The 23,412-nt window shown below is 52.8% G+C and overlaps 2 protein-coding genes across 5 annotated transcripts; one reads left to right on the plus strand and one right to left on the minus strand.

Moving 5' to 3' along the window:
• Window positions 1-354: 354 nt before the first annotated feature.
• Window positions 355-21,677, plus strand: PPP2R5D (protein phosphatase 2 regulatory subunit B'delta). Its single transcript, XM_013062136.2, has 16 exons — window positions 355-523; window positions 5,205-5,282; window positions 15,975-16,185; window positions 16,433-16,632; window positions 16,720-16,830; window positions 16,956-17,048; window positions 17,456-17,586; window positions 17,721-17,780; window positions 17,886-17,994; window positions 18,208-18,261; window positions 18,563-18,733; window positions 18,829-18,956; window positions 19,799-19,900; window positions 20,004-20,076; window positions 20,223-20,339; window positions 20,488-21,677. Exons 1-16 carry the CDS (start codon window positions 497-499, stop codon window positions 20,623-20,625), a joined length of 1,803 nt encoding a protein of 600 aa, XP_012917590.1. The 5' UTR covers window positions 355-496; the 3' UTR covers window positions 20,626-21,677.
• Window positions 21,559-23,367, minus strand: MEA1 (male-enhanced antigen 1). Of its 4 annotated transcripts, none has more exons than XM_004739878.3 (4): window positions 23,241-23,367; window positions 22,454-22,734; window positions 22,266-22,368; window positions 21,559-21,957 (listed from the first exon to the last, which is right to left on the minus strand). In XM_004739878.3, exons 1-4 carry the CDS (start codon window positions 23,353-23,355, stop codon window positions 21,806-21,808), a joined length of 651 nt encoding a protein of 216 aa, XP_004739935.1. In that variant the 5' UTR covers window positions 23,356-23,367; the 3' UTR covers window positions 21,559-21,805. The 4 variants fall into 4 exon arrangements, with proteins under 4 accessions (XP_004739935.1, XP_012917620.1, XP_044927092.1 ...); XM_013062166.1 differs by having other exon boundaries at window positions 23,212-23,299; XM_045071157.1 differs by having other exon boundaries at window positions 23,178-23,274.
• Between the last annotated feature and the right edge of the window lie 45 nt (window positions 23,368-23,412).

The raw sequence follows: 23,412 nt of genomic DNA on the forward strand, positions 1-23,412 counted from the left end.
CCCTTCATTTTACGGCTTCTTTCCTTCCATTCGGACTGAGCGAAGGAGCAGAGCAGGGAAAGAGTAAAAGCCACTTTGGAAGGGACCGGGCTGCGAAGAATGGCCGAGGCCGACACACACCAGACGCCGGAGTGCGGCACTGGGTGCTATGCTAGGGCTTCCCCTTATCCCCGCCTCCTTTGTTAAGCTCGACCCACTTTAGGGCGGGACCTCCCGCTTCAACCAATTCTGGGAGACGAACCCTGGCGGTTTGTACTCTTCCTTTCCAATGAGAAAAAAAGGAAGCTGCTTGGCCCCAGTAACCAATCCGAGGAGGCGGCGCCTGGTTGTCAGGCAGGTTTGTAAGAGTTCGGGCCAATTGGAGGCGCAATCACCGCTCGACCCGGGCGCAGCGCGCAGGCGGTGGCGAAGAGACGCCGAGCGGGCCGAGTGCGGCCGAGCAAAGCCGGAGCCGGAGCGGGGCCGCAGGAGCCGGGCTGGGTCCGGACGGGCCGAGATGCCCTATAAACTGAAGAAGGAGAAGGTGAGTGTGGCCCTTTTCCTCGCGCCTCCGCCTCGGGGCCTGCGCGGAGCTCTGGGAGAGGCCGAGCCAGGCCCGGGACAGCCCCAGACTGACCCTCCCGTCCGGCCCCCGCAGGACTCCCGGGGCTAGCTCTCCACCCCCGCTGCTGGCCGCACCCCCAGCCTGTGCCGCAGCTGGGAAGCCTCCCTCACCTTGCCTGGGATGGAGTCCCCCGCGTACACCTCCATCCATTCCTCCCTTCCCCTACCCCCGGCCCTGGGTAACCACCTCCCTCCAGATCTGCCCCACTCCCAGGTCACTCCCCTGCTTTTTCTCCACCAGCGCCCCTCTCCCCCCCACTCCCCACCCGTTTACCCGTTTGGGACAGCCCCTCATCTGAGACTGCACCTCCCTCCAGCCCACCTCCCTCCCTCCCGCCCCCCATTGCGCGCAGCCCCTTCTCTTCTTACATGCCTGGGCCTGGGCCTGGGCCGGCCTTCTCCACCGTCCCCTACAGCCCCTTCTCCCTCCCCGCGAAGCTCCTTGACCTAGAACCGCTCTGCTTTCTCTCTCCTCCACCAAATCTGGCCTAGGCCCCTCCCTCTAGTTCTTCCTTCACACACAAACTTGTAAGCCAGACTGAGCCCTTCCTTCTGTTGATGGAACCTCAGAACGTCAATGCTGGAAGGGACCTCTGAGTGCATTCAGTGCAATCCTTAGTGATACAGATGAGGAGACTGAGGTCCCGATAAGGGAAGGGACTTGGCCAAGGTCACACAGCCTGCTTGGAGGCCCAGCTGCAATAGGAGGTCTCTTGATTTAAAGGCCTCCTTTGTACCAAAGCCTCCCTATCAGGCATCAACCGACTTGCAGGTTCATCCTAAGTCAGTTACCCTTCCTACTCTGAGCAAGCTCCTCCTTTTATTCCTGATCTTAGGATAACCTTTGCATTTTTCCAATTTTGCACCAGTGGTGGATTCCTGCCTTCCTGGGCTACAGTACCCTCAAATCGGGAATCTGCCCTTACTATTGGATTAGTTTTCCTTCTTACCCCAAAGGCCAGATAGCCGCCCCTGGACACCCTTGACTTCCTCATGGTGTCCTGATACAGACTGTTTCTTGATGTTGCCTTCTTTAGCTTCCTCTTCTACCTCCATACTGCCTTCGCCTGTTCTTCATCCCTGCCTTTCTCTACCTTCTATTTCCTGCTGTTGCTGAGGTCTGACTCAGAGGTGTGGTTCCTTTGAGGTACAGACTCACACAGAGGATGCTAGGATACCAGTTCCAGCCTCCCCCAGCTTCTCCTCTCCTGGGGTTGGCCCCTCGTGGTGGGGGCTGGCTCTGGTCTGGTGCTCTGCTCAGCCACTTTATGACCCCAGAGGTGTCTTGCTTTCATTTGCCCGCCAGTGGGCTGGATTGCTGGGTTGCCGTCCCTGACCTTATCAGTTCAACTCTTTATCTTAGGGCTTTCAGAGATTTGGCAGGCAAGTGTGATTCTGGGTTGTCCCCATAACCTCAAGGGACAGAGGTTCTGAATGGAGGGCTGGTGATGGTGTACTAGGCACTGAAGCTTCTGGGGTCCTGAGCTTGGCAGGTTGGTGTGCTGCACTTAGGCCCTGTGTCCTTGGGGAGTGGGCCTGCTGAGGTGGTTTGGGCAGTGGAGCTGTGAATGACACACAGCCGCACCTGAGGCTAAGGGGCTCCGTCAAGGAGTGTGGAGGGGTGTGGAATTCAGAGGATGCTGGTGAGGTCCCCACCCATCTTTAATTTTTAGTCTTGTTGGAACAGATACTGTCCCGTCTACAAAAAGCCTTCTACTAGACGATTGAGAAGATTCTTAGACTTGCTAGGACCATAGATATTTGACCATAGTACTTGGCTGGGAAAGAGTATTGGCGGAATTGGGGTGCACAAAGCCAGGCATCTTTGATTCCCTTTAAGGTTTAACTTTCTGTTCTTGATTTCCCGTTGCATTTGGCCTCCTTCAGTGTTAACAAGTCCGGAGGGGGTGGAGGGACAGTGTGACTGAGGTTTGCCTAGATGGGGTGGGAACAGAGAGGAGGGGTGGGTGGGGATCTATAGTTTGGGTCCATCCCCTTTCCTCGTTCTTCATCTCTGCTGGGCCCAGTCTTGGTCATCCTTCACGGCCTCCTCCCTGAAGCCTTTCCTGACTGAGCCCTAACTGAGCCCTCAGTTAGGAGGGAGCTCTCCCTCCTCCCCTGGGTTTGCAGAACACTTGATAGGTCCCTTGGGGTCTTTCTGTGTTCCTGTGGACTAGAATTAATTGTGAAGAAATCTTTTCTCCCCCCTTGAGATAATAACTAAGCTCCATTTTGGCTGGCCAGCTTCCTTGCACACAGTAGGCACTCAGTAGATGGGTACCAAGTCAATCCCTCGAGGTGATTTGCTTCCCTTCTCTTCCCTCAGGTTCTGATCTGGGAACGTACCTCTTAGGTTCCTAGGCCGTGTGCCCCTGCTCCTTTCTACCTTCTCGCTTTTGATAATAGTCATACCATTGGCTAACATTGGGATATTCACGTGCCTCATGGACACTGCTACAGGGGATTAGATCATTTGATTGCTGTCACTTAAAAGCTGAGGACTGAGGCTCAGAGACCCTGGATCACCTGCTTACGATTATAGAGCTAGTAAGATTTGGGCCCGAAACAGAGTGTGGGGTCCGAACCACCATGCAGGTGGCACTTGACACTGGACTGTTGTAGGGTGCTCTGGGGTGCACTGGGGTGCTCCGCCGTGTGCACACTCCCCCTGTTCTGCAGGAGCCAGGGAGCACGGGTGGTGGGCGTGGCTTCCCCATGCCCCCACACTCACCCACGCAGGCAGGCAGCTGGGATCTCTCTTAGGAGCACTCCCTGATAGGTTTGAGCAGTCAGGCTGGTGGAGGGGTGCTAAAAGGAGAAGGAGCTTGCGGTGGAGCAGAGAGATGAAACCCATGCAAAGATGGGTCAGCTTTGTCCACGTGGCCCATGTCTGGGGAACGTGCGGGCACCTCAGTGACTTGTGCCTGCACCCCCTCGTCCTGTTGCGCCACACCCCATGCTCTGAGCCATACTCCCTGGCCCCTTGGCGAGGGGTCAGTGTGCCCAGCCTGGTCGGTGGGCAGGGGAGAGGGTGCTTAGCCCCAAGGAGGAGCGCCCTGTGACATGTAGAGCTGCTCCACACCTGGGAAGGGCTCTCTTCCTCCCTGCCCCCTCCTCCAGCCCACACAGAGCTCTGTTCTCGCAGAAATCCCTGTGCCCCCATAGTCCCTATGACTTAACATTTGTCACTGAAGGGGCTCAGGTGCCTTCTAGCGGCAGAATCTCGGAGCTGGAAGTGACTTCCTCTGACCGAGTCTGCATTTAGGGCTCCCATCCCTTCTGCCCATGGTTTAGAGGAGTCAGGAATGCTCCTTTGCTGGAAGGCTCTCAGGACCCGGGAGCTTGCAGCCCCATGAGGCAGCCAGTTTCTGTGCTGCTGCTCTAGGAGAAAATTCTTTCTCGTTCAGAACCTCAGCCTGTCTTCCTGCCACTTCATCCCATGGCTCTTGGGCTCCCGGACCCACATAGAACAAGTCGCTGCTTTAGTTCGCATGCAGCTCTTCATTTATTCGTAAAACCCCTTCTTTGCTTACCCACTGCCGGGACTCCTCCCATTTTGAGCCATCCCAGCCTTGCAGCTGTTGCTCTCAGGACAGGCTTTTGAACCCACTCCCAGTATGGGTTGTATTTCGCCAGAAGAAAACCTAGGATTTGTCGTTGTCCCTCTCAGTCTGATGCTCACGAGTGAACCAGATCTGGCCAAACAGTCCCATGAAGTGCCAAGGACAGGGGCCCTTTCCTGCTCTCCCCCCCTCCCCCATGCCAAGCACTCCACACTCTGTTAATTGGATGGAAGGTCAGGGGGTACAGCCCTGGCACTTGGATGATTTGTGTTGAGCTTGCAATCAGACCTAAATCCCCAAGTCTTTTTCACATTTTCCCCGTCCTGTCCCTGTGCAGTTGCTTTTTTTGGCCCGAAGCATAGGAAGAGAGGCTGGGCAGGCCAGAGCTCTGAGCCAGCAGCCCAGTTCCCGAGGGAGACTTCAGACTAGCGCTCGTCTTTGTGGCAGGTTAGGGTTTTACCCCCATCCCTGTCTCTGTGCTTGTCTACCGGGGAGTTCTTGGGATAGTTCCTATACCTGATTGGGCCAGTAGCACCCTCTAGTCTGGGTGTGATTTGTAATTTCCCAAAAAAAGGCTTCCAGGTCTTTGCAGATGGCCTTGGGTGGGGGGGGGGGGAGTGGTGTTTCCCTCCCCTCCAGCGTGAGAGCCTTGGCTCCTCCTTCCCATATAGGCTGAGTATCTTGTGCTATGGTGCTTCTCCTTCAAGCCCCTCACCCTGGTTCTTCCTAGACAGAGGCCCTCCCAGACCCCAACTCCTACACCAGCCATGCGTGGTGACAGAACACTATCTTGCTTAATTATCCTGTCTTCACAGTGTCTTCCTGATCAGATTCCAGACTATGTGGAGGGACTGACTCTCGCTCTGTGTATCCCCAGCCCTCCTCCCCTGGCCTGGGTACAGGGTACATGCTCCGTGATTCCAATTGATTGATTGGTTCAGTTGGACAGAAGATAATTACAGCACAGACTTAAGGGGTCCAGATGAGGCCACTCTCTCCCCCTTGCACCTGCTGACTACCTCCATCTTCCCCCTTCAGGAGCCCCCCAAGCTTGCCAAAGGCACGGCCAAGCCCAGCAGCTCAAGCAAGGATGGTGGAGGCGAGAGCACCGACGAGGTAATGATCACGGATAGGGCCCTAGTTACGGGGCAGGCACCAGCTCCATGTGCTTGATGCCCAGTGGGTGAGGGATCCCAGGGGGCTGGGTGTTATCCCAGCAGAAGGGACAGGATTTCCGCAGCCTGGGAGGGACTTGGACAGCCCAGCCAGGTAGCTGCCTTTGGGAAGCCTTCCCCTGTGGCTGGTGTAGAGCAGAGAGAGTCTGCGGGACTTCAGACTCCCCATCAGCTCCCATGCAGGTCGTTTCTCTGTCTACCAACTGTGAGTGATGAGAATTCCCTTCTCCTTAGGCAGCAAGCTAAGGGTATCAGGGGCTGGGGAGAAGGGGAAAAAGTACGCGGGTGCTCAGTGGGGGACGAGTGGCTTCAGCAAGGCTCAGGGTAGGGCAAGGGGGTGGGGAAAGGCTGGTGTCCCCACACTGCAGACAGGGCTGGGCCCACTGCCCTTGGTTCTGATTGTAGAGGAGCTGCTAAAGGATGGACATGAGCAGAGGTCAGCACAGCTTGGCAATCTAGGGCTGTAAAGCCATAAATGGCAAGCCGAAAGAGCACTGGAGGGTGGAGAGACTTAAGTCCAGAGTATGTCCAGGAAAGTTCAGGAGTGTGCAAAGTGAGATGCTCAAGATGGTGGCCAGGCCCAGGGACACGTTGAGCAAGTACCTGTGTTACTCAGAAATTGGTGATCCTTGCTTTCTCTGCTTCTTCTGTCCTGTTCTGAACTGTACAGAGGGTTGGAGGACAACAGGAAATAGCTCTCCAGTTATGGGCACAGCTTGTGAGTTTTTTGGGAAGAATACATCGATTAATAAGTGTTTGGGGTTAACCCTGGTTTTGGCTTTTTCTGGGTACTTCTGGTCGCTATCACCTCTAAAGAGATCCAAGCACTTTTCACACTGCTGACCGTCATTTTAGGTCTCACTTAAATCATCAGAAGAAGCAGGGTAGGTTTTTCCCATTTTACAAACAAGGGAGGTGGGGACCACAAAATATGAATTCCTCCTTCCTCTGCACTTATGCAGTAATCTGAGCGTGTCTCTAGGATAGGCCTTATCACTGGATGTTGTAACTATTTGTCCAACATGTGTTTCTCTCCACGAGACTGTGGACTCTGAGGGGAGGAGCTGGGTGTGCTGGAGCTGGTGCATTGCTTTTTCCACGTACCTCTATGCTCATGCATTGGTTCTTTTTTTGGAGGTCGGGGGTGTTTTTATTTATATTTATTAACTTTTTTTTAAAGTAACCTCTAGAGATGCCTGGGTGGCTCAGTCCGTAAAGCATCTGCCTTCGGCTCAGATCATGATCTCAGGGTCCTGGGATTGAGTCCCACATTGGGCTCCTTGCTCAGCGGGGTGCCTGCTCCTCCCTCTGCCTGCCACTCCCTCTGTTTGTGCACGCACGTTGCTCTCTCTCTGTCAGATACATAAATAAAATCTTAAAAAAAAAAAAAGAAAGAAAGAAAAAGAAGTAATCTCTACACCTAATGTGGGGCTTGAACTCACGACCTCAAGATCAGGCATCACGTGCTTCTACTGACTGACCCAGCCAGGTGTCCTCATGCACTTGGTTCTTAATAAATAATCAGTCCGCGCTCCTGGGCAACACTCCTCTGGGCTCAGTCTCCCCTTTAGGAATGGTGACATCTGTGGGACCCACAGGGAAGGTGGCTGGGAGCTGGCAACCGACATTCAAAGCAGCAAGAGGGACTTAGAGACAGGATTTAAAGGGACAGAAAGGAATAGTTAGAGGGCAGTTCTCATCTCTTGCCTAACTAACTCCCACTTGTTTGGTTACTAGGTAGACTGGATGTCTTGTCCTAAAAGCCGCCTTCCTTGACCACCTCCCTATCCCTCCCCGACAGGACGTGGTCAGGGCAGCAAAGAACCACAGCTGTAGTTAAACAATTTGATGTAAATTCGTTATTCATCAGTTTGAACCCTTGTGTCAGCTTGAGCTCTGTGAGGTTCCCCTCCCATGCTGAAGGACCTGACACACCAGAAGTACCTGTATTTGAATGCATTAGTGATCAATAAGCAAACCAGTCAACTTCAGAAAAGTGCTGGAGGCGACCTTAGAGTCTAACCGTCTCCTTTCATAGGTAGGAAAATGAAAGCTCAAATAGGCTAGGAAAGATGCTGAGACCAACTGTGGGGATTTCTCTCCACTGCCTTTCTGGAAACATGGGTTAAAGGCAGTGGGGTCGATATGAGCGAGGCCTTTCTGAAAGAGGAGAGTGCTGAGTTCACCTTGGGCTCTGTTCTGTGAAACGTTGCCTAGGGCTCCCCTGTAGGAGACAGGGCGGGAACTGTGCATGATTTTCCAGGCTTGTCCCCATGGGGCCCTGGGCAGAGGGATGGTGGAAGAGTTGGGGGCTGGGCTGCCAGGCTCAGGTCCTCCAAAGCCGTTTGGCACAGTCCTTCCCTTGCTTTTTCTAGTGCAGAGTTTGGGGCGCTTTTACCCTGGGTCATGCATTTGCCAGAGCCTTTTCAACTGATCCTAATAATGATAGCAGCCACCATTTATTTTATTGAGTAGTTACTTGTGTGTCAGGGTCCCAGGGCAGCCATTACACATGCCTATAGATGAGATGGCTTAAAATAACAGAGATTGGGGCGCCTGGGTGGCTCAGTGGGTTAAGCCTCTACCTTTGGCTCAGGTTACGGTCCCACATCAGGCTCTCTGCTCGGCGGGGAGCGTGCTTCCCCAATTCTCTCTCTGCCTGCCTCTCTGCCTACTTGTGATCTCTGTCTGTCAAATAAATAAACAAAATCTTAAAAAAAAAAAAAATGACAGAGATTGATCCTCTCATGGTTCTGGAGGCCAGAAATCTGAAATTGACATGTCAACAGTCCGTGTCCTTCTGAGGTTCCAGGGAAGAGTCTCTCCCATGCCTCTTTCCCTAGCTTGTGGTGGTTTTCAACAATCCTTGCTGTTCCTTGGCTTATGGATAGATCATTCCAATCTCCTCCTCAGTCTTCACATAGGGTTCTTCCCTGTTTTTCTATGTCTCTCTGTTCACCTTTCCTCCTCCTCCTCCTTCTTCTTCTTCTTCTTTTTTTTTTTAAAGATTTATTTATTCATTTGTGAGGGAGAGAACATGCAATCAGGGGGAGTGGCAGAGGGAAAGGGAGATAAGCAGATTCGCCTCTGAGCCGGAAGTCCAACACCAGGCTTGATCCCAGGACCCTGAGAGCATGACCTGAGCCGAAATCAAGAGTTGGAGGCTCAACTGATTGAGCCATCCAGGTGCCCCTGCATTGCCCTCTTCTTATGAGGACACCAGCTGTATGGGACTTAAGGCCCACCCCAACTTGATTATGTCTGCGAAGACCCTGTTTCCAAATAAGGTCGTGGTCACAGGTGTTGGGTTGACTTGAATTTGAGGACTCACACTGTTCAATTTCCCAGGCTCTGTCCTCAGACCTTTGCTTGCATTTAATCTTTTACTTTATTTATTTATTATTTTTTAATTTTTTTACTTATTTGACAGACAGAGATCACAAGCAGGCAGAGAGGCAGGCAAAGAGAGAGAGAGGAGGAAGCAGGCTCCCTGCCGAACAGAGAGCCCGATTCGGGGCTTGATCCCAGGACCCCGGGGTCATGACCCCAGCTAACCCACTGAGCCACCCAGGCGCCTGGCATTTAATCTTTTAATCTCACTTAATCTAGACAACACTCCCCTGAGGTCATTCCATTATCATCATCATCCCATTTCACAGATGGAACTGAGGCTTAGTGAGGTTAACTCAGCCAGTAAACAGTTGAGCTAGAATGCAATCTGGTGTGGTGTGGCCCAGGAGCCAATTCTCCCAGGTTCTTACTGACATGATATGCTGGTTCTGAGGTTATTGAAGAGTCTTAGAGTGGAAAGGAGCTTGAGAGATGGGGTCAGGCTCCCGTTTGACCCACTGCTGCAGGCAGCAGTCCTTCCTGGTCTATGGAGAGAACAGCTCACTGCCCTGGACCCTTTTATATCCTGTTCCCCATCCTGAGTTCTGGGAGTGGGGACAGAGGGAGGAAGACACTATCCCAATCTTACCCACTTCAGTCTGTCCTCCCAGTACCCAGAGTTGTTACCCTAAAAACATTTTTTTATCTTATCAATCCTGAATTTAAAAGGTTCTATTGGGGCGCCTGCATGGTTCCATCTGTTAAGTGTCTGCCTTAGGCTCAGGTCATGGTCCCAGGACCCTGGAGTTGAGTCCCGAATCAGGCTCCCTGCTCAGTGGGGAGCCTGCTTCTCCTTCTCCCTCTGCTGCCGCTCCCCCTGCTTGTGTGCATGTGCTCTCTGTCAAATAAATAAAATCTTTAAAAAAAAAAAAAAAAGCTCTCTTGGTATCTCACTGCTTAGGGGTTACAGTTCAGATTCACACTCTGGACCCCTGTGAGCTGGCCCCACCCCATTCTTCCTGCTCCCCTCCTGGTTTCTCAGCCCCGCTGGACTTCCCATCCTCCAATACAAGCCCTTTTATAACTCTGGGCCCTTACTGATGAGATTCCGCTGGCGTGGACGACTTTATTTTCCTGTGCTCTTTCTTTGCCTGCTGAACTCGTGTGTCCTTTGAGAGCCAAGTCAGAAGTCACGCCTGCAGGAGTGTCTTCGCTAATTATTCAGCCAGAGCCTGTGTTCCCAGATCCATGGTGGCCCTCTCTGCTTTTTCATACCCCTGAGAGCTGCTGGCGTGTTGGTCTCGCCCACTGGACTGTGAGCTCTCTGAGGACAGGGGCCACCTTTTAATCTCTAAGGCTTAGCATGACTTTAGTCAATAAATGAAGGGAGAAAATAATGAAGCACAGCTAGATGGAGCTCTGGAGAGGAGAGAATGCCCCTGCGGTCTTGGGGCTTTTACACGAAAATGATCTTTATTTGACTAGTTAATTTGTTAAGCAAAAGCAGTGATGTTAATCTTTGCGTTTTTCTTTCTTACTTTCTTTCTTTTTCTTTTTTCTTTTTGAAGATTTTATTGACTTATTTGATAGAGAAAGGGAGAAGCAGACTTTCTGTGGAGCAGGGAGCCTGAACTGGGGCTCAATCCCAGAACCCTGGGATCATGACCTGAGCTGAAGGCAGACGCTTAACCATGACCGAGCCACCTAGACGCCCCATGCCATAATACTTTCTGTAGTGCTTAATTTGTATTTCTGTCTCCTGCTTCAGGTTTAAATATTTGAGTTTGGTTATTAATGGTGGCTGTGTTAAGATCAGTTTGGACTGGGATTGGTTCAGAGTGGGCAAGTTTAGTGGCAGTCTCTTATTAAAAGTGAACTTGGTGCCTAAATCTGAAGTCCCACTTGACTGCTGGAGGCCTGAATCTGGGAATGCTTCTTGGAGGTGGGAGGAGAGTGAGCTCAGGCAGAGGAGTTGGCCATGACATAGTCTCAGAAGGGACCAGGCAGAACAGTAAGGGGTGGGGAGTGGGTTGGCTGGCTTGCCTCTGGTCAGTGTCCACCCATGATGGGAGGGTTACAGAAGGTTCTCCAGGGGACTCACCTGCTTCCCACCTCCAGCCTGGGTCAGTAGAAGAGTCAAAAGCTGAAGCTTTGGGGCACCTGAGTGGCTCAGCCAGCTAGGTGTCTGACTCCGGATTTTGGCTCAGGGCACGATCTCAGGGTCATGGGATCGAGCCCCACCTCAGGCTCTGAGCTCAGCACAGAGTCTGCTTGTTCCTGTCCCTCTGCTCCTCTCCCTCTAGTGTACTCTCTCTCTTTCTCAAATAAATAAATAAAATCTTAAAAAAAAAAAAACTGAAGCTTTTACTAGGCGCCTGGCTGGCTCCATCAGGAAAGCCTGCTGCTCTTAATCTTGGGGTTGTAAGTTCAAGCTCCATTGTTAGGTATAGAGATTACTAAAAAATAAAATCTTTAAAAAACGTGTTAAAAAAAAAACTGAAGCTTTTAGGAGAAAGAGTTGAACATGAAGTGGGTCGCTGGCACAGCCCCTTACATCCCTTCTGACAAGTATGTTTCCCAGGGAAAAGTGAAAAGACCAGGAATGCCTCACTGGCATTTGGCAGCCCGGTGCTGCTGGCTGGACCAGCTGTCTGTCAGATGCCTTTTGTGTCTGGGGCCTGGGAGCCAAGGATCCTTACAAAACCAGGGTGGCCCGGTGGGATGGGCTGTAGTGGGGCAGGCTGAGCTCAGCTATTCTCAGGCCTCCCCCACCTTCAGTGATGTAATCCTAGTAGGGAAGAGACCTTAGGCATCGACCTGTTTTTTTTTTTTTTAAACTTTGATTTTTAGCCATGCAGCCCTCTGTTCTCTTAACCTTACTTGGAGATTAGTTCATTTCTCTGTTAACAGAGGAAATTGAGGCTTTGCTTCTCCCTTTCTGGGTCCAGTGCCTCCTTTCCCTGGACCTCTCCTCTGCGTGAGGCTTATGGAGGTGCTAGGGGTCTGTCTTAATCTGGGAGGACAGAGAGAAATATGTTCTTCCTTAGAATTTTGTTCTTCTGAGCCCTTGGCCCTGGTATCACTAATGTTCTTCCCTTCTCCTCTGCTCCTGACACCACGCAGTGTTCTTTTCTCATAGGTCCCAACTTGGGACAGGAAAGGTCTGGGCTTGGCCCCCTGTCAGTCAACCATCCAGACCTTCATGGAGTGACTATTAGGTGCCAGTGCTGAGGGGACGCAGAGGAGTGCAAACCAGGGTCCTGGCTTTCAGGGAACTTACCTAGTTGGACATGTGAACACACCAAGCAAGAGACATCACTGGGGATGATCCCAGAACCAGTGAAACAGACAAGTAGTGTCAAGAGGTCAAGGGCAAGGTACTGGACACTGCAGGGTTGGAGTTGAGAAGGCTTTTTGGAAGAGGGTGGAACTTAAATGTGTCTTGAAAGATGAAATGCTTTCTTGGGTGCCCCCATGGTATTTATTTTTTTTAGAGAGGGAGAGAAAAGGCAGGGAGGGGCAGAGGGAGAGAGAGAATCTTAAGTAGGTTCCAAGCCCAGCATGGAGCTCAACACGGGGCTCAATCTCACAACCCTGAGATCATGAGCCGAAATCAGGAGTCAGATGCTTAACTGACTGAACCACCCAGATGCACTTGGTTTCCCCCATTTTAGACCAGGGAAGACAAAAGTCCCATAGGAACTTTTGAGGTGTGCTAGTTTGAGGAATTTCCAGGTTGCGTTCCTAAAATCCAGGGATGGGAAATAATTAATCGTGATAATCGTAGAAGACACTTCTAATAAAAACTGTGAGTCAGGGATGCCTGGGTGGCTCAGTTGGTTGAGCAGCTGCCTTCGGCTCAGGTCATGATCCCAGCGTCCTGGGATCGAGTCCCACATCGGGCTCCTTGCTCCGCAGGGAGCCTGCTTCTCCCTCTGACTCTGCCTTCCACTCTGTCTGCCTGTGCTCGCTCTCACTCTCTCTCTCTCTCTTACAAATAAATAAATAAAATCTTTAAAAAAAAAAAAAAAACTGTGAGTCATATAATGTTCCCTTAAATCCTTATTACAACCTTATGAGGTAGGTACTATTGTCATCTCCACTTTACAGATGCGGAGACTGAGGCAGGCAGACTGTGTGACTTTTGGAGGTTACTGGGCTAATAAATGACAGAGCAGGAGTCGAACCCAGGCAGTCTTAGCATGAGTCTGTATTCTCAACCACTAAGCTCCACAGATAAGGGTTTGGTTGTTCCTACAACAGGGAAATTAAGGCCGGAAGCAGGGATGTGTCTGACACACACCAGGCTCTGGTCTCCCACCCTTCTGCCTCTCCCCCCCTATCCCTCACTGAGGTATGACCCATCCGCCATATGCCAGAAGAGAGACCCCAGACGCCAGGGCGCCTTGCACAGTCTGCCCCAAATCATGCTGGCCACACGCTGGTCACAGCAGAAGACGAGTATGGCGGCTGCTCTTGCCCCATTTCCTTGCACTTCCCTAGTCAGGTTAGTGTGTGGAGCAGTCGTTTCAGGTGGAGGAGAAGGCCAGATGGCCAAAAAGGTAATGAGCTACCCTGGACCCACAGGCCTGCCCCAGGCTGGATCCAGTGCGTCTCTCTTCTCCTCTGATCCCCAGATAGGTCACAAGCTTGACATAATTGTTTCTATAAAAAAATTCAGAGCCTGCAAAGCATAGCATTTCTGTCCTCCTCCCCTTCCCCCTACCCCAGAGGATTTCGCATTCTCCCATTCCTGTGGTAGGAAGTCAGAGTTTGGGGAGGAGACTGGAGGGCCAGTGGGGATGGCAGGTATGAGGACAGAAGGTCACAGCTTCTCCTGTGGGTACCCAGCTGGGCATGGCCTCGGTCCTCTGGTCCTGTTGCAGTCTCGGGGGGCAAGTTGTCCTGTGGCTTCGCCTCTGCCCTCTCCCCGCAGGTGGTTACCTGGCAGGACCTGGGGGCGGACAGCCACACACCTGTGTGTAGCCGTCTGAAGATGGGCTTTGTGGGGCTCCCACACCTGTGTCTGGGAGGAAGTAGAGAGACAGCCTTAAAAAATCAGCAGTTTTTCTCCAATTATATAAAAGGGTCAGCCGGCAGAACATTTAGGAAAGACGAAAAGTCCTGTATCATTGTGCCACAATGGGAGATAGTCATGAACACCGTGGCGGACTTGCTCTTGTTTTTTCTTTCTGCGCTGGGTTTTGGTTTTGTGCATGTGGTACAATGTGGGTGAGCTCATTCTGCTTGTACAGTTTTGCATTATCCTTATTTACCTTAGCATAGGAAGCAATTTTCTGTCATTACATAGTTTTCAGCTTCGTTTTATCTTAAAGTTTTTATCAACATGACAACATGTACATTGTCAGGAAAGTCAGGTAGTACCCTTGGCCTTGTAATGAACAGAGCAGCGCCTGCCTAGCCCCCCGCTCTCCTATTGCTCTCTGGAGACCCCTTTGAACTCCCGTTTCCTTGGAAATTGACTTCTGTGCTTCCAAATAAGATTCTTTTACTGCTTTTTGTTCTTTAATTTTTCTTTTCTTTTTCTTTTCTTTTTTTTTTAAGATTTTACTTATTTATTTGACAGAGAAAGAGATCACAAGTCGGCAGAGCAGCAGGCAGAGGGAGTGGGGGGAAGCAGGTTCCCTGCTGAGCAGAGAGACTTATTCGCAGCTCCATCCCAGGACCCTGAGATCATGACCTGAGCTGAAGGCAGAGGCTTAACCCACTGAGCCACCCAAGCGCCCCTCTTTAATTTTCTAGTGTTAGATATTATCTCTTGACTTTCTACTATGGAAAATTAAGGCCTCAGCATCTTATATCTCCAACACAGACATTTCCCATGCTCCCAAAATACTTATCACCAATTTGGGGCAAATTACTATGACTATGTAAATGTTTTCCACAGCTGAACCATGTATGATTACATTTAGTACATAGTTTTTATAAACATAATTTTAACTCCATGATTTTCCTTCCATCCATCCATCCATCCATTTATTTATCTGCTTTTATAAATAGCACTGTAAAGAAAGTACACAAAAGCCTTCTTTCATATGTAAGATTTTTCTTTTTTTTTTTTTTTTTAAAGATTTTGTTATTGTCAGAGAGATAGAGGGTAAGAAGGGGAGCATCAGGCAGAGGGAAAAACAGGCTCCCCACTGAGGAGGGAGCCTGGTGCAGGACTTGATCCCAGGGTCCTGCAATCATGACCTGAACCAAAGGCAGATGCTTAACTGAGCTACCCAGGCACCCCTCTTCTTCTTCTTCTTTTTTTTTTTTTTAAGTTTTACTTATTTATTTGCGAGAGAGAGTGTGCATATGTGCTTGTGGGATGGGGGGCGGAGGGAGAGAATCTCAAGCTGACTCCTGACTGAGTGCTCCATCCCAGGACCCTGAGACGGTGACCTGAGCTGAAACCAAAAGCCAGACGCTCATCAACTGAGCCACCCAGGCACCCCCTGTAGGATTTTTCTTAAGCTATATTTTTCATAGTTAAAACTACTGAGACATAAGAATAAATTTCTTTGAACTTTTTTATTGGGGGCGGTGTTTCTTTTAACCTTGAACTGAAGAATGTGACTCAGTGAAGCAGTAAAGTACACTAATCTCACATGTGCTGCTTAATGACTTTTTACCTGTGTTTCCTCTAAGACCCACCTCCCAGATCCAGTTAAGAGAGAGAATATTTCCATTATTCAGAATGTTCCTCAGGGCCCTTCTTAGTTAAGCCCACACCCCCGCCAGCCCTCCTCTGGAGAGATAGCCACTTTTCTGCCTCTGGTACCATCAGTTCATCAATTAGATTTGCCTGTTCGTGAACCAGAACAAGCATTTTTTTTTTTTTAAGATTTTATTTATTTATTTGACAGAGAGAGATCACAAGTAGGCAGAGAAGCAGGCAGAGAGAGGAAGGGAAGCAGGCTCCCTGCTGAGCAGAGAGCCCGATGCGGGACTCGATCCCAGGACCCTGAGATCATGACCTGAGCCGAAGGCAGCGGCTTAACCCACTGAGCCACCCAGGTGCCCCCAGAACAAGCATTTTGAAGGCTCTTGATGCCCAGGCAGTAGGCGTCATTTTGGAAGACAAGGCTTCTCGACCCCTCTCTTCTAGGGATAATAGACCTTAGCTATCTCTGATGCTGACTGGAGCTGCTCCAGGGAGGGAGACAGCTATGTGGCTGCCCAGGCCTGCACAGGCAAAGATGGATGAGGGGGGAGTTGGGGGTGTGGAATGGGCAGTGGCCCAGGGTGGGAGGCATACCTTGGGGAGCCGACTCCAACCAGCCACTTGTTTGACTAGGCCCAGTCCCAGCCGCAGCCCCAGCCGCAGCCCCAGCCCCAGCCCCCATCATCCAACAAGCGTCCCAGCAACAGCACGCCACCCCCAACGCAGCTCAGCAAAATCAAGTACTCTGGAGGGCCCCAGATTGTCAAGAAGGAGCGACGGCAAAGCTCATCCCGCTTCAATCTCAGCAAAAACCGGGAGTTGCAGAAGCTTCCTGCCCTGAAAGGTACTTGGAAAAGGTCAAGGGTGCTGGTACACCAGGCCTAGGGGGTCCCGGGGGCACTGGCAGGTGGAGGCTTTTGGGGTATTTTGGAGGGATGGAAGTTCTAGAGAATATGAGAGGGAGTTCCACCGGGGCTGGGTTGCGGGGGGGGGGGGGGCAGGTCAGGGTAGGGGAAAACCCTGTAAGGCGAGTAGCACAGGGCAGTGAAGGGCTGGGGAAGAAAGTGTGACCCTTGCCTCCCCGCCCCCAGATTCGCCCACCCAGGAGCGGGAGGAGCTCTTTATCCAGAAGCTGCGCCAGTGCTGCGTCCTCTTTGACTTTGTGTCAGATCCGCTCAGTGACCTCAAGTTCAAGGAGGTGAAGCGGGCAGGACTCAACGAGATGGTGGAGTATATCACCCATAGCCGCGATGTTGTTACTGAGGCCATCTACCCTGAGGCAGTCACCATGGTGGGCACGGGGCAATGGGGCGAGTGGGGAGGGACCGTGGCTGTGGAGAAACCCGACAGGAGCGCTCACCTGGGTCCTACTGCTCAGTTTTCAGTGAACCTCTTCCGGACGCTGCCACCTTCATCAAACCCCACCGGGGCTGAGTTTGACCCAGAAGAGGATGAGCCCACCCTGGAAGCCGCCTGGCCGCACCTGCAGGTATCAGAGGGAGGGGGCAGTCTGGCCTGGCTACAGGGGGTGGGGTGTTTGGGGACCTGCAGCTAGGGGGGATCTCCCAGACCTTGGGGAACTCCCCCTAAATGGATGCTCATTGCCCCCAACAGCTCGTGTATGAGTTCTTCTTACGTTTCCTTGAGTCTCCTGATTTCCAGCCAAACATAGCAAAGAAGTATATCGACCAGAAGTTTGTCCTTGCTGTGAGTCGCTGAAGTCCCTGTCCTGCCCTCCTTCTAGTCCATGAACTGTAGCCCCGCACCCCCTTGAGGCAGCCCTGTTCCATCTCCATATGTTGAATAGATGGGCTTTCAGCTGGGTCTGGTACAAAGGGACAGGTAGGTGGTGGTGGGAGGGATAAACAAACCTCTCTGCTCTCAGGAAGCTTCCAGCATAACTGAAACAGTTACCTCTTCCCCGGCAGTGGGGCACGTAAATGTGCGTATCCAGACATTGCCCTGGGGAGAGCTATATCTCTGCTTGCCAGAGACTTGTCCCCACGCCCCCCATCCAGAGAATCTCTAGCTGTCCCCTGGCTAGGACCCCGGGTCACCCTAGCTCTCCCTGGCTCCTGCCTCACTCAACTGCCTTTCCCCTTGCCGGCTCCCAGCTCTTGGACCTGTTTGACAGTGAGGATCCTCGAGAGCGGGACTTCCTCAAGACCATCTTGCATCGCATCTATGGCAAGTTTTTGGGGCTCCGGGCTTATATTCGTCGGCAGATCAACCACATCTTCTATAGGTGAGGCCAGAAGCCAGGCTTAGGAGCAAAGCAAGCCCTGCTAAGTGGGGGTGGGAGCAGGGAGGTAGGAGGACTCTGCAGAGTGCTGGAGGGACATCAGGGATTATCAGGAGAGCCTTTCTTTCTTCCCTCAGGTTCATCTATGAGACAGAACATCACAATGGAATTGCTGAGCTCCTAGAGATTCTTGGCAGGTGAGAGGTGGGGTGGGGGGACGCATGCCTATGGGAGGCTGGAAGGATTGGAGCGCTGAACTTGACCCGGTCCTTTGGTCCTAACAAGCCTCCCATAACTCCTAGCATCATCAACGGCTTTGCCTTGCCCCTTAAGGAAGAGCACAAGATGTTCCTCATCCGTGTCCTGCTTCCCCTTCACAAGGTCAAGTCCCTGAGTGTCTACCACCCTCAGGTGAGCTGCCTTCCTCCTGATGATTCCTGACTCTGGCAGCAGAGAAAAGAGAGGGAGGGGAAGATATTCCAGCTGGGATGGGGGTGGCAGAAGGAGTGGGTGGGTAATTCCTCGGTACATCTCTTCTTCCATTCTGGGCTCTTGCTTCTGTCCCTGACCTCTCTGAGACCTGGTCCCTGCACCTCACCTCCTTCCTGCTTCAACCTTTTGCAGCTGGCTTACTGCGTGGTACAGTTCCTGGAGAAGGAAAGCAGTCTCACGGAGCCGGTAATTCCCCTTCCCAGCCCCAGGACACCTCTTGTCCGTTAGACTTGCCAGTCTGCCTATTAAGTAATGCCATAAGCAGGGGCTCAAGAGGGATGTGACCCAAGAGGTGACACGCTTTCCTCTCTGAAGGAAGAGTAGAGCCTATGTATACGTAGGAAACAGGTCCTGGTCAGAGAAACGTGAGCAGTTAGGGGAGGCCACCCAAGCAGTGCCCACCCAAGTTGGGGGAGGGGGCTGGGAGACTTCTGGCAGAGGCAGGCAGGTGTTGAGGGAGAATTTTATCCCTGTGCCCTCCTCACAGGTGATTGTAGGACTTCTCAAGTTCTGGCCCAAGACCCATAGCCCCAAGGAAGTCATGTTCCTGAATGAGCTAGAGGAGATTCTGGATGTCATTGAACCTTCGGAGTTCAGCAAAGTGATGGAACCACTCTTCCGCCAGCTTGCCAAGTGTGTCTCCAGCCCCCATTTCCAGGTGAGACTGACATCCCCGTTCCCTGCCTCCCAGAAATTGGGGAGGGTTTTAAGCAGCTATCCGTGTCCCCGCTGAGTCCCACCTGTCCCCACCAGGTGGCAGAGCGCGCCCTCTATTACTGGAACAATGAGTACATCATGAGCCTGATAAGTGACAATGCTGCCCGAGTCCTCCCCATCATGTTCCCTGCCCTCTACAGGAACTCCAAGAGCCACTGGAACAAGTACGGGGCTGGGGCAGGGCTGGATGGTGGGGCTCTGGTTTGTGACCCCGTAAGGGTGGGGAAGAACCAAAGAGCCAGCGGGACTCATCTGGCCACTGAGCGGGGGGAGGTGGGGGGTGCTTGAGGCCCTTGAGGACCTGCCCAGGGAGGGGACAGCTCTGTGAGAGGGCTGTGATACCATACAGCAGAGCAGGGCTCGTGTCCTTTCTATGGCCAGATAGTGGGCGGCTTTGGAGACCTCATGGCGTGCTCTGAGAAGCCCATGTGATCTTTGTAGCCTGTGCTGAATCCAGCGTTGTAGAGGTTTTCCTGCTGAACACAAGTGCACTGTGGTGCCGATACCGTCCACCCTGCTGCGGGGAGACCATTAGTGTAGGCCAGAGGGTAGGAAGCATTGGGAAGAAGGTAGGTCTTGGAGCATGGGGTGAGGTGAAGGACGGACAGGCGGACCAATAGCTATAAAGACCCTGAATTGCTGGGGTGCCTGGGTGGCTCAGTGGGTTAAAGCCTCTGCCTTCGGCTCAGGTCCAGGGTCCTGGGATCAAGCCCCGCATCGGGCTCTCTGCTTGGCAGGGAGCCTGCTTCCCTTCCTCTCTCTCTGCCTGCCTCTGCCTACTTATGATCTCGTCTGTCAAATAAATAAATAAAATGTTTAAAAAAAAAAAGAAGACCCTGAAATGCCAGTCCAGTCACATGATTTGGCTAGAGAAAGCAGTTTACGCTGCAGAGGTCTCCAAAAACTCTTAGCAGAGACTCCTCCTGGGAGAGAGCAGACTGGGGTCCTGGCACCGCCCTCAGCGTTGGTAAGACCTCCTATACCCGATCCTTCTTCCTGGCGGCAGGACAATCCATGGACTGATCTACAACGCCCTGAAGCTGTTTATGGAGATGAACCAGAAGCTGTTTGATGACTGCACGCAACAGTACAAGGCAGAGAAACAGAAGTGAGTGTCTCTCTACCTGGGGGCTTCCATCTTCACCCCTGGGGTCCCTCTGGTTCTCTCTCAAGCCCACTCTCCTCCTCCAATCCTGTCCTTGCTCCCTTAGGGGCCGGTTCCGAATGAAGGAAAGGGAAGAGATGTGGCAAAAGATTGAGGAGCTGGCCCGACTTAATCCCCAGGTGAGGCTCTGCTGCCACTGCTCCGAACTCCAGGGCCCAGTTTGGCCGAGGGAGGGTTTGTTTGAGGAGGAACACGAAGCAGACAGGTCCACCAACTTCTGAAGTGGCTCTCAGCACCTGCTTGTGCCTCTCCTTTCCTTACCCAGTATCCCATGTTTCGAGCGCCTCCACCACTGCCTCCTGTGTACTCGATGGAGACAGAGACCCCCACGGCAGAGGACATCCAGCTTCTGAAGAGGACAGTGGAGACAGAGGCCGTGCAGGTGGGAAGGCACAGAGGGAGTGGGGAGCAGAAATAAAAGCTCTGGAAGGGAGAGATGGGAGCAGCAGAGCCCAGGAATAAGGGGAGGAAACCATAGAATCTCTTGGGAATTGACCAGCATCCTTCACTGTCTCGGTACCCACATGCAGATGCTTAAGGACATCAAGAAGGAGAAGGTGCTGCTTCGGCGGAAGTCAGAGCTGCCCCAGGACGTGTACACCATCAAGGCACTGGAGGCACACAAGCGGGCGGAAGAATTCCTAACTGCCAGCCAGGAGGCTCTCTGACCCCCTCACCGTCTTTCCGCAGGGCCACAGCCCACTCAGCCCTGGGACGCTGCCCTAGCCCTTCACCCTCTGCTCCCCACTGGCTGACTTGGGGCAAGGCAGTGCCTCTCTAGCTACTCTAGGGAGGGGATGCAGCACTTGAAGCGGGGACCCTTACACAGTGGTCCCTCTTCTCCCCCAGATGTGTTCATGCCTCCCTGTGGCTAGTACAGACAGGCTGAGCACTGAGATCCTCAGCGCTCAGACAACTTGGGGATGCCTGTCCCCCTCCTGCTCCTAACCCCACAGCTACCTGAGGCTGCTCTGAGAAATACACACAGGAATACATAACGCTCCTCTCTCCTTCCCTTCATCCTCTTGAACTCCAGGTGTCTTTCCTTCGCTCCCTCCCCTGAAGCACATAGGGAGCAGCAGGAGATTACTCTCACCAAAGTTAGGTCAGGCCCCATTGGCCCCTGGAGTAGCTGGAGGGGAGCCAACCCCCAACAGGCACAAATAGGTCCCCAGCCCCAGCAGTGTGCAGGCTGATGGGGCTGAATTATTTTCTTTAACCCCTGCCTGACCAAGACCACATGGGAGGTCAAAAGGAGAAAAGCATAGGCTGTGGACCACAGGTGATGAATATAGGGCCCAGACGGACCAAGAGAAGGGGGTGAACAACACCCTACCCTGTGCCCCCTCTTTGATGAGCAGCAGCCCTGGGATCACAGACATGGAAGGGACCACCCTGGGGCTGACTGTTTTCCCTGGCTGTTGGCTCCCAAAGCCAGGAGGCAGCAGGGCACAGTGCCCCGAGCATGGCTCCCTCAGCACCTGTTTATTTCCTGGTTGGTGCTGATGATGGGCAGGCCCCCACTTGCCCTGCTGGACACCTTGGAAGGGCAAGGGGCTGAGGAGGGCCAGACCCAGGTCCCAGGGGCACAGGAGTGCAGCTTTTGGCTGTGTACATAGGGTGCTTTATTCTCCACAGAGCGATACATGCTAAGATGGGTTGGGCTTGGGCCGATGTCCCCATATGTACAGAACTGAATAAAGTGGGTCTCTGAGAAGAAGTCTTGATTTGCCTTGATGTGGAAAGGGAGATGGGAAAGATGGAGATGGACGTTACAACCAGGGATGTGTTCAGTCCTGTGCTGGTTCTGGCCTGGAATGCAAGGGGATAAGGCAGCTCTCAGGCTAGTCACTTCCAGGCTGGGACCCCCTGCCGGGCTTGGAGGGCCTTCTGTACCACATCTTCCCACTGGGCATCTGATATCTCCCGAGCCCAGGCCGGAACTCCTGGCGCAGGCAGGCTTACTCCAGCCATCGTCCTTTTCACTAGCTCCACATGTTCTGAAATCACAGAGAACAGTCAGGGAGGGGATAGAAACTAGGGGACCAGCTCTGCTCCCCATTTCTTGAATTAACCCATAACCCTTGGGCTCAGAGGGCGACCAAATCTATCTTGTTATTTCCAGGCAAGCCTGCCCACCACCCAAGTCTAGCACAATAGCGTTTCACCTGGATTCCGAAGTCTGTAAAATCTTAGATTACAAACTATCATTTCAGGATCAGGGTGTTCCTCTGTGACTTCCCTTTACTGGATCTGACCAGTCCCTTTTCTCCATCAGTATTATAGAATGAAAAAATGTTCTCTTTACCCGGGTCCATGGGAATAGAGCTGTGGTTGCTCAATCCTGTAGCTCCCTCCTCCTCTTCATCCTCGCTCTCTAGTGGTGGGTCTGGCAAATGAAGCCCCAGGGCCTGCAGAGCCAGAGAAGACAGCTCAGGGCCAGCTCTTCAGGGATCCCAGCTTCACCTGGCCAGAACAGGGCCTCCTCCACCATACCTGGATCCGATCCTGAATATCAGCAACTACATCTTCTCCATCCCCCACCGGTGCCAGCTCCACCTCCTCTTGTTCAGGCTCTTGGTTCAGGGGCTGATAGGAGTAGCCAGCTGGGCCTGCCCCCGTTTCCTCCTGCTCTTCCTCAGGCTCCTCGCTGCTCCAATCCCCAGTGCCTTCCGTAGGGCCCTGATGTGGCCCTAGTTCCTCAGTCTGGTTGGGGAAGATACGCTCGGGGCCCATGGTGTCTCCCCCTATAACTACTGCTGCCATCCGGGCAGGGGCTGCAAAAACAGGGAGGCAGGAGGATAGGGATCGGATGAAATTGGGTCCACAGTCGGCCCCTCATCCAGTTCCTTGAGGTCTCCTGGGCCCGCAAAACATTCAAACGCTCCCAAGCTTCCTGCACCCCACCCTCTCCTGGGCCCTCCACCTTCTAAATCGACTCATATCTTGAACCGAGGCCCACCCCACTTGCTCTGCCAATTCTTAAATAACAGCCCGAACACGCCACCTCCCAAAAGACACTCCGTCCAGAACCCCGCCCTCCCCTACCCCCTCGACTTGGGAACTCCGGGTCGCCAAACATGCTCCCCTAGACAGGGCGTACCCGCCCCCTTCTCCCCTCTCCAACGGGTTCCCTTCTGTACCGCCTGACAAACGCCCTTCAGGCCCCAGGGGCTCCCCTCAAATGGCCCCAGCTGCGGCGTCCGCCACCCGCCCCCACCGATTCTAGGCGCCGGTGTTTCCGCGCGCCTCACCCGCTCGGAGCCCGCGGCTGAACCCGCACCTTCACTTCCGGCGGGGCAGGACGTACTCGGGCGCTTGGTCCTCCCGCTCCGCCCCGTGCTCATGATTGACGCGATCGGGGACGAGGAGTACGCCCCTTGCTCCGCCTTCGTCATCCCCTGCCCAGACAACAAAGGACTACATTACCCAGTGACCCTCCACGGGATTTGACA

The sequence above is a fragment of the Mustela putorius genome, unplaced genomic scaffold (assembly GCF_011764305.1).
Source record: "Mustela putorius furo isolate JIRA1106 unplaced genomic scaffold, ASM1176430v1.1 tig00003983_pilon_pilon_pilon, whole genome shotgun sequence".
NCBI lineage: Eukaryota > Metazoa > Chordata > Mammalia > Carnivora > Mustelidae > Mustela > Mustela putorius.

Bases quoted from the DNA above. Each gene is read 5' to 3' on its own strand.
- PPP2R5D (XM_013062136.2), top strand. From the start codon at position 497: ATGCCCTATAAACTGAAGAAGGAGAAG. The intron at 16,633-16,719 runs GTGGGCACGGGG...CCTACTGCTCAG, and splicing joins ACCCTGAGGCAGTCACCATG to TTTTCAGTGAACCTCTTCCG. The intron at 16,831-16,955 runs GTATCAGAGGGA...TGCCCCCAACAG, and splicing joins CCGCCTGGCCGCACCTGCAG to CTCGTGTATGAGTTCTTCTT.
- MEA1 (XM_004739878.3), bottom strand. From the start codon at position 23,355: ATGACGAAGGCGGAGCAAGGGGCGTACTCCTCGTCCCCGATCGCGTCA. The intron at 22,735-23,240 runs GTGCGGGTTCAG...CTGTTTTTGCAG, and splicing joins CTGCCCCGCCGGAAGTGAAG to CCCCTGCCCGGATGGCAGCA. The intron at 21,958-22,265 runs GTAAAGAGAACA...CTGTGATTTCAG, and splicing joins CTCTATTCCCATGGACCCGG to AACATGTGGAGCTAGTGAAA.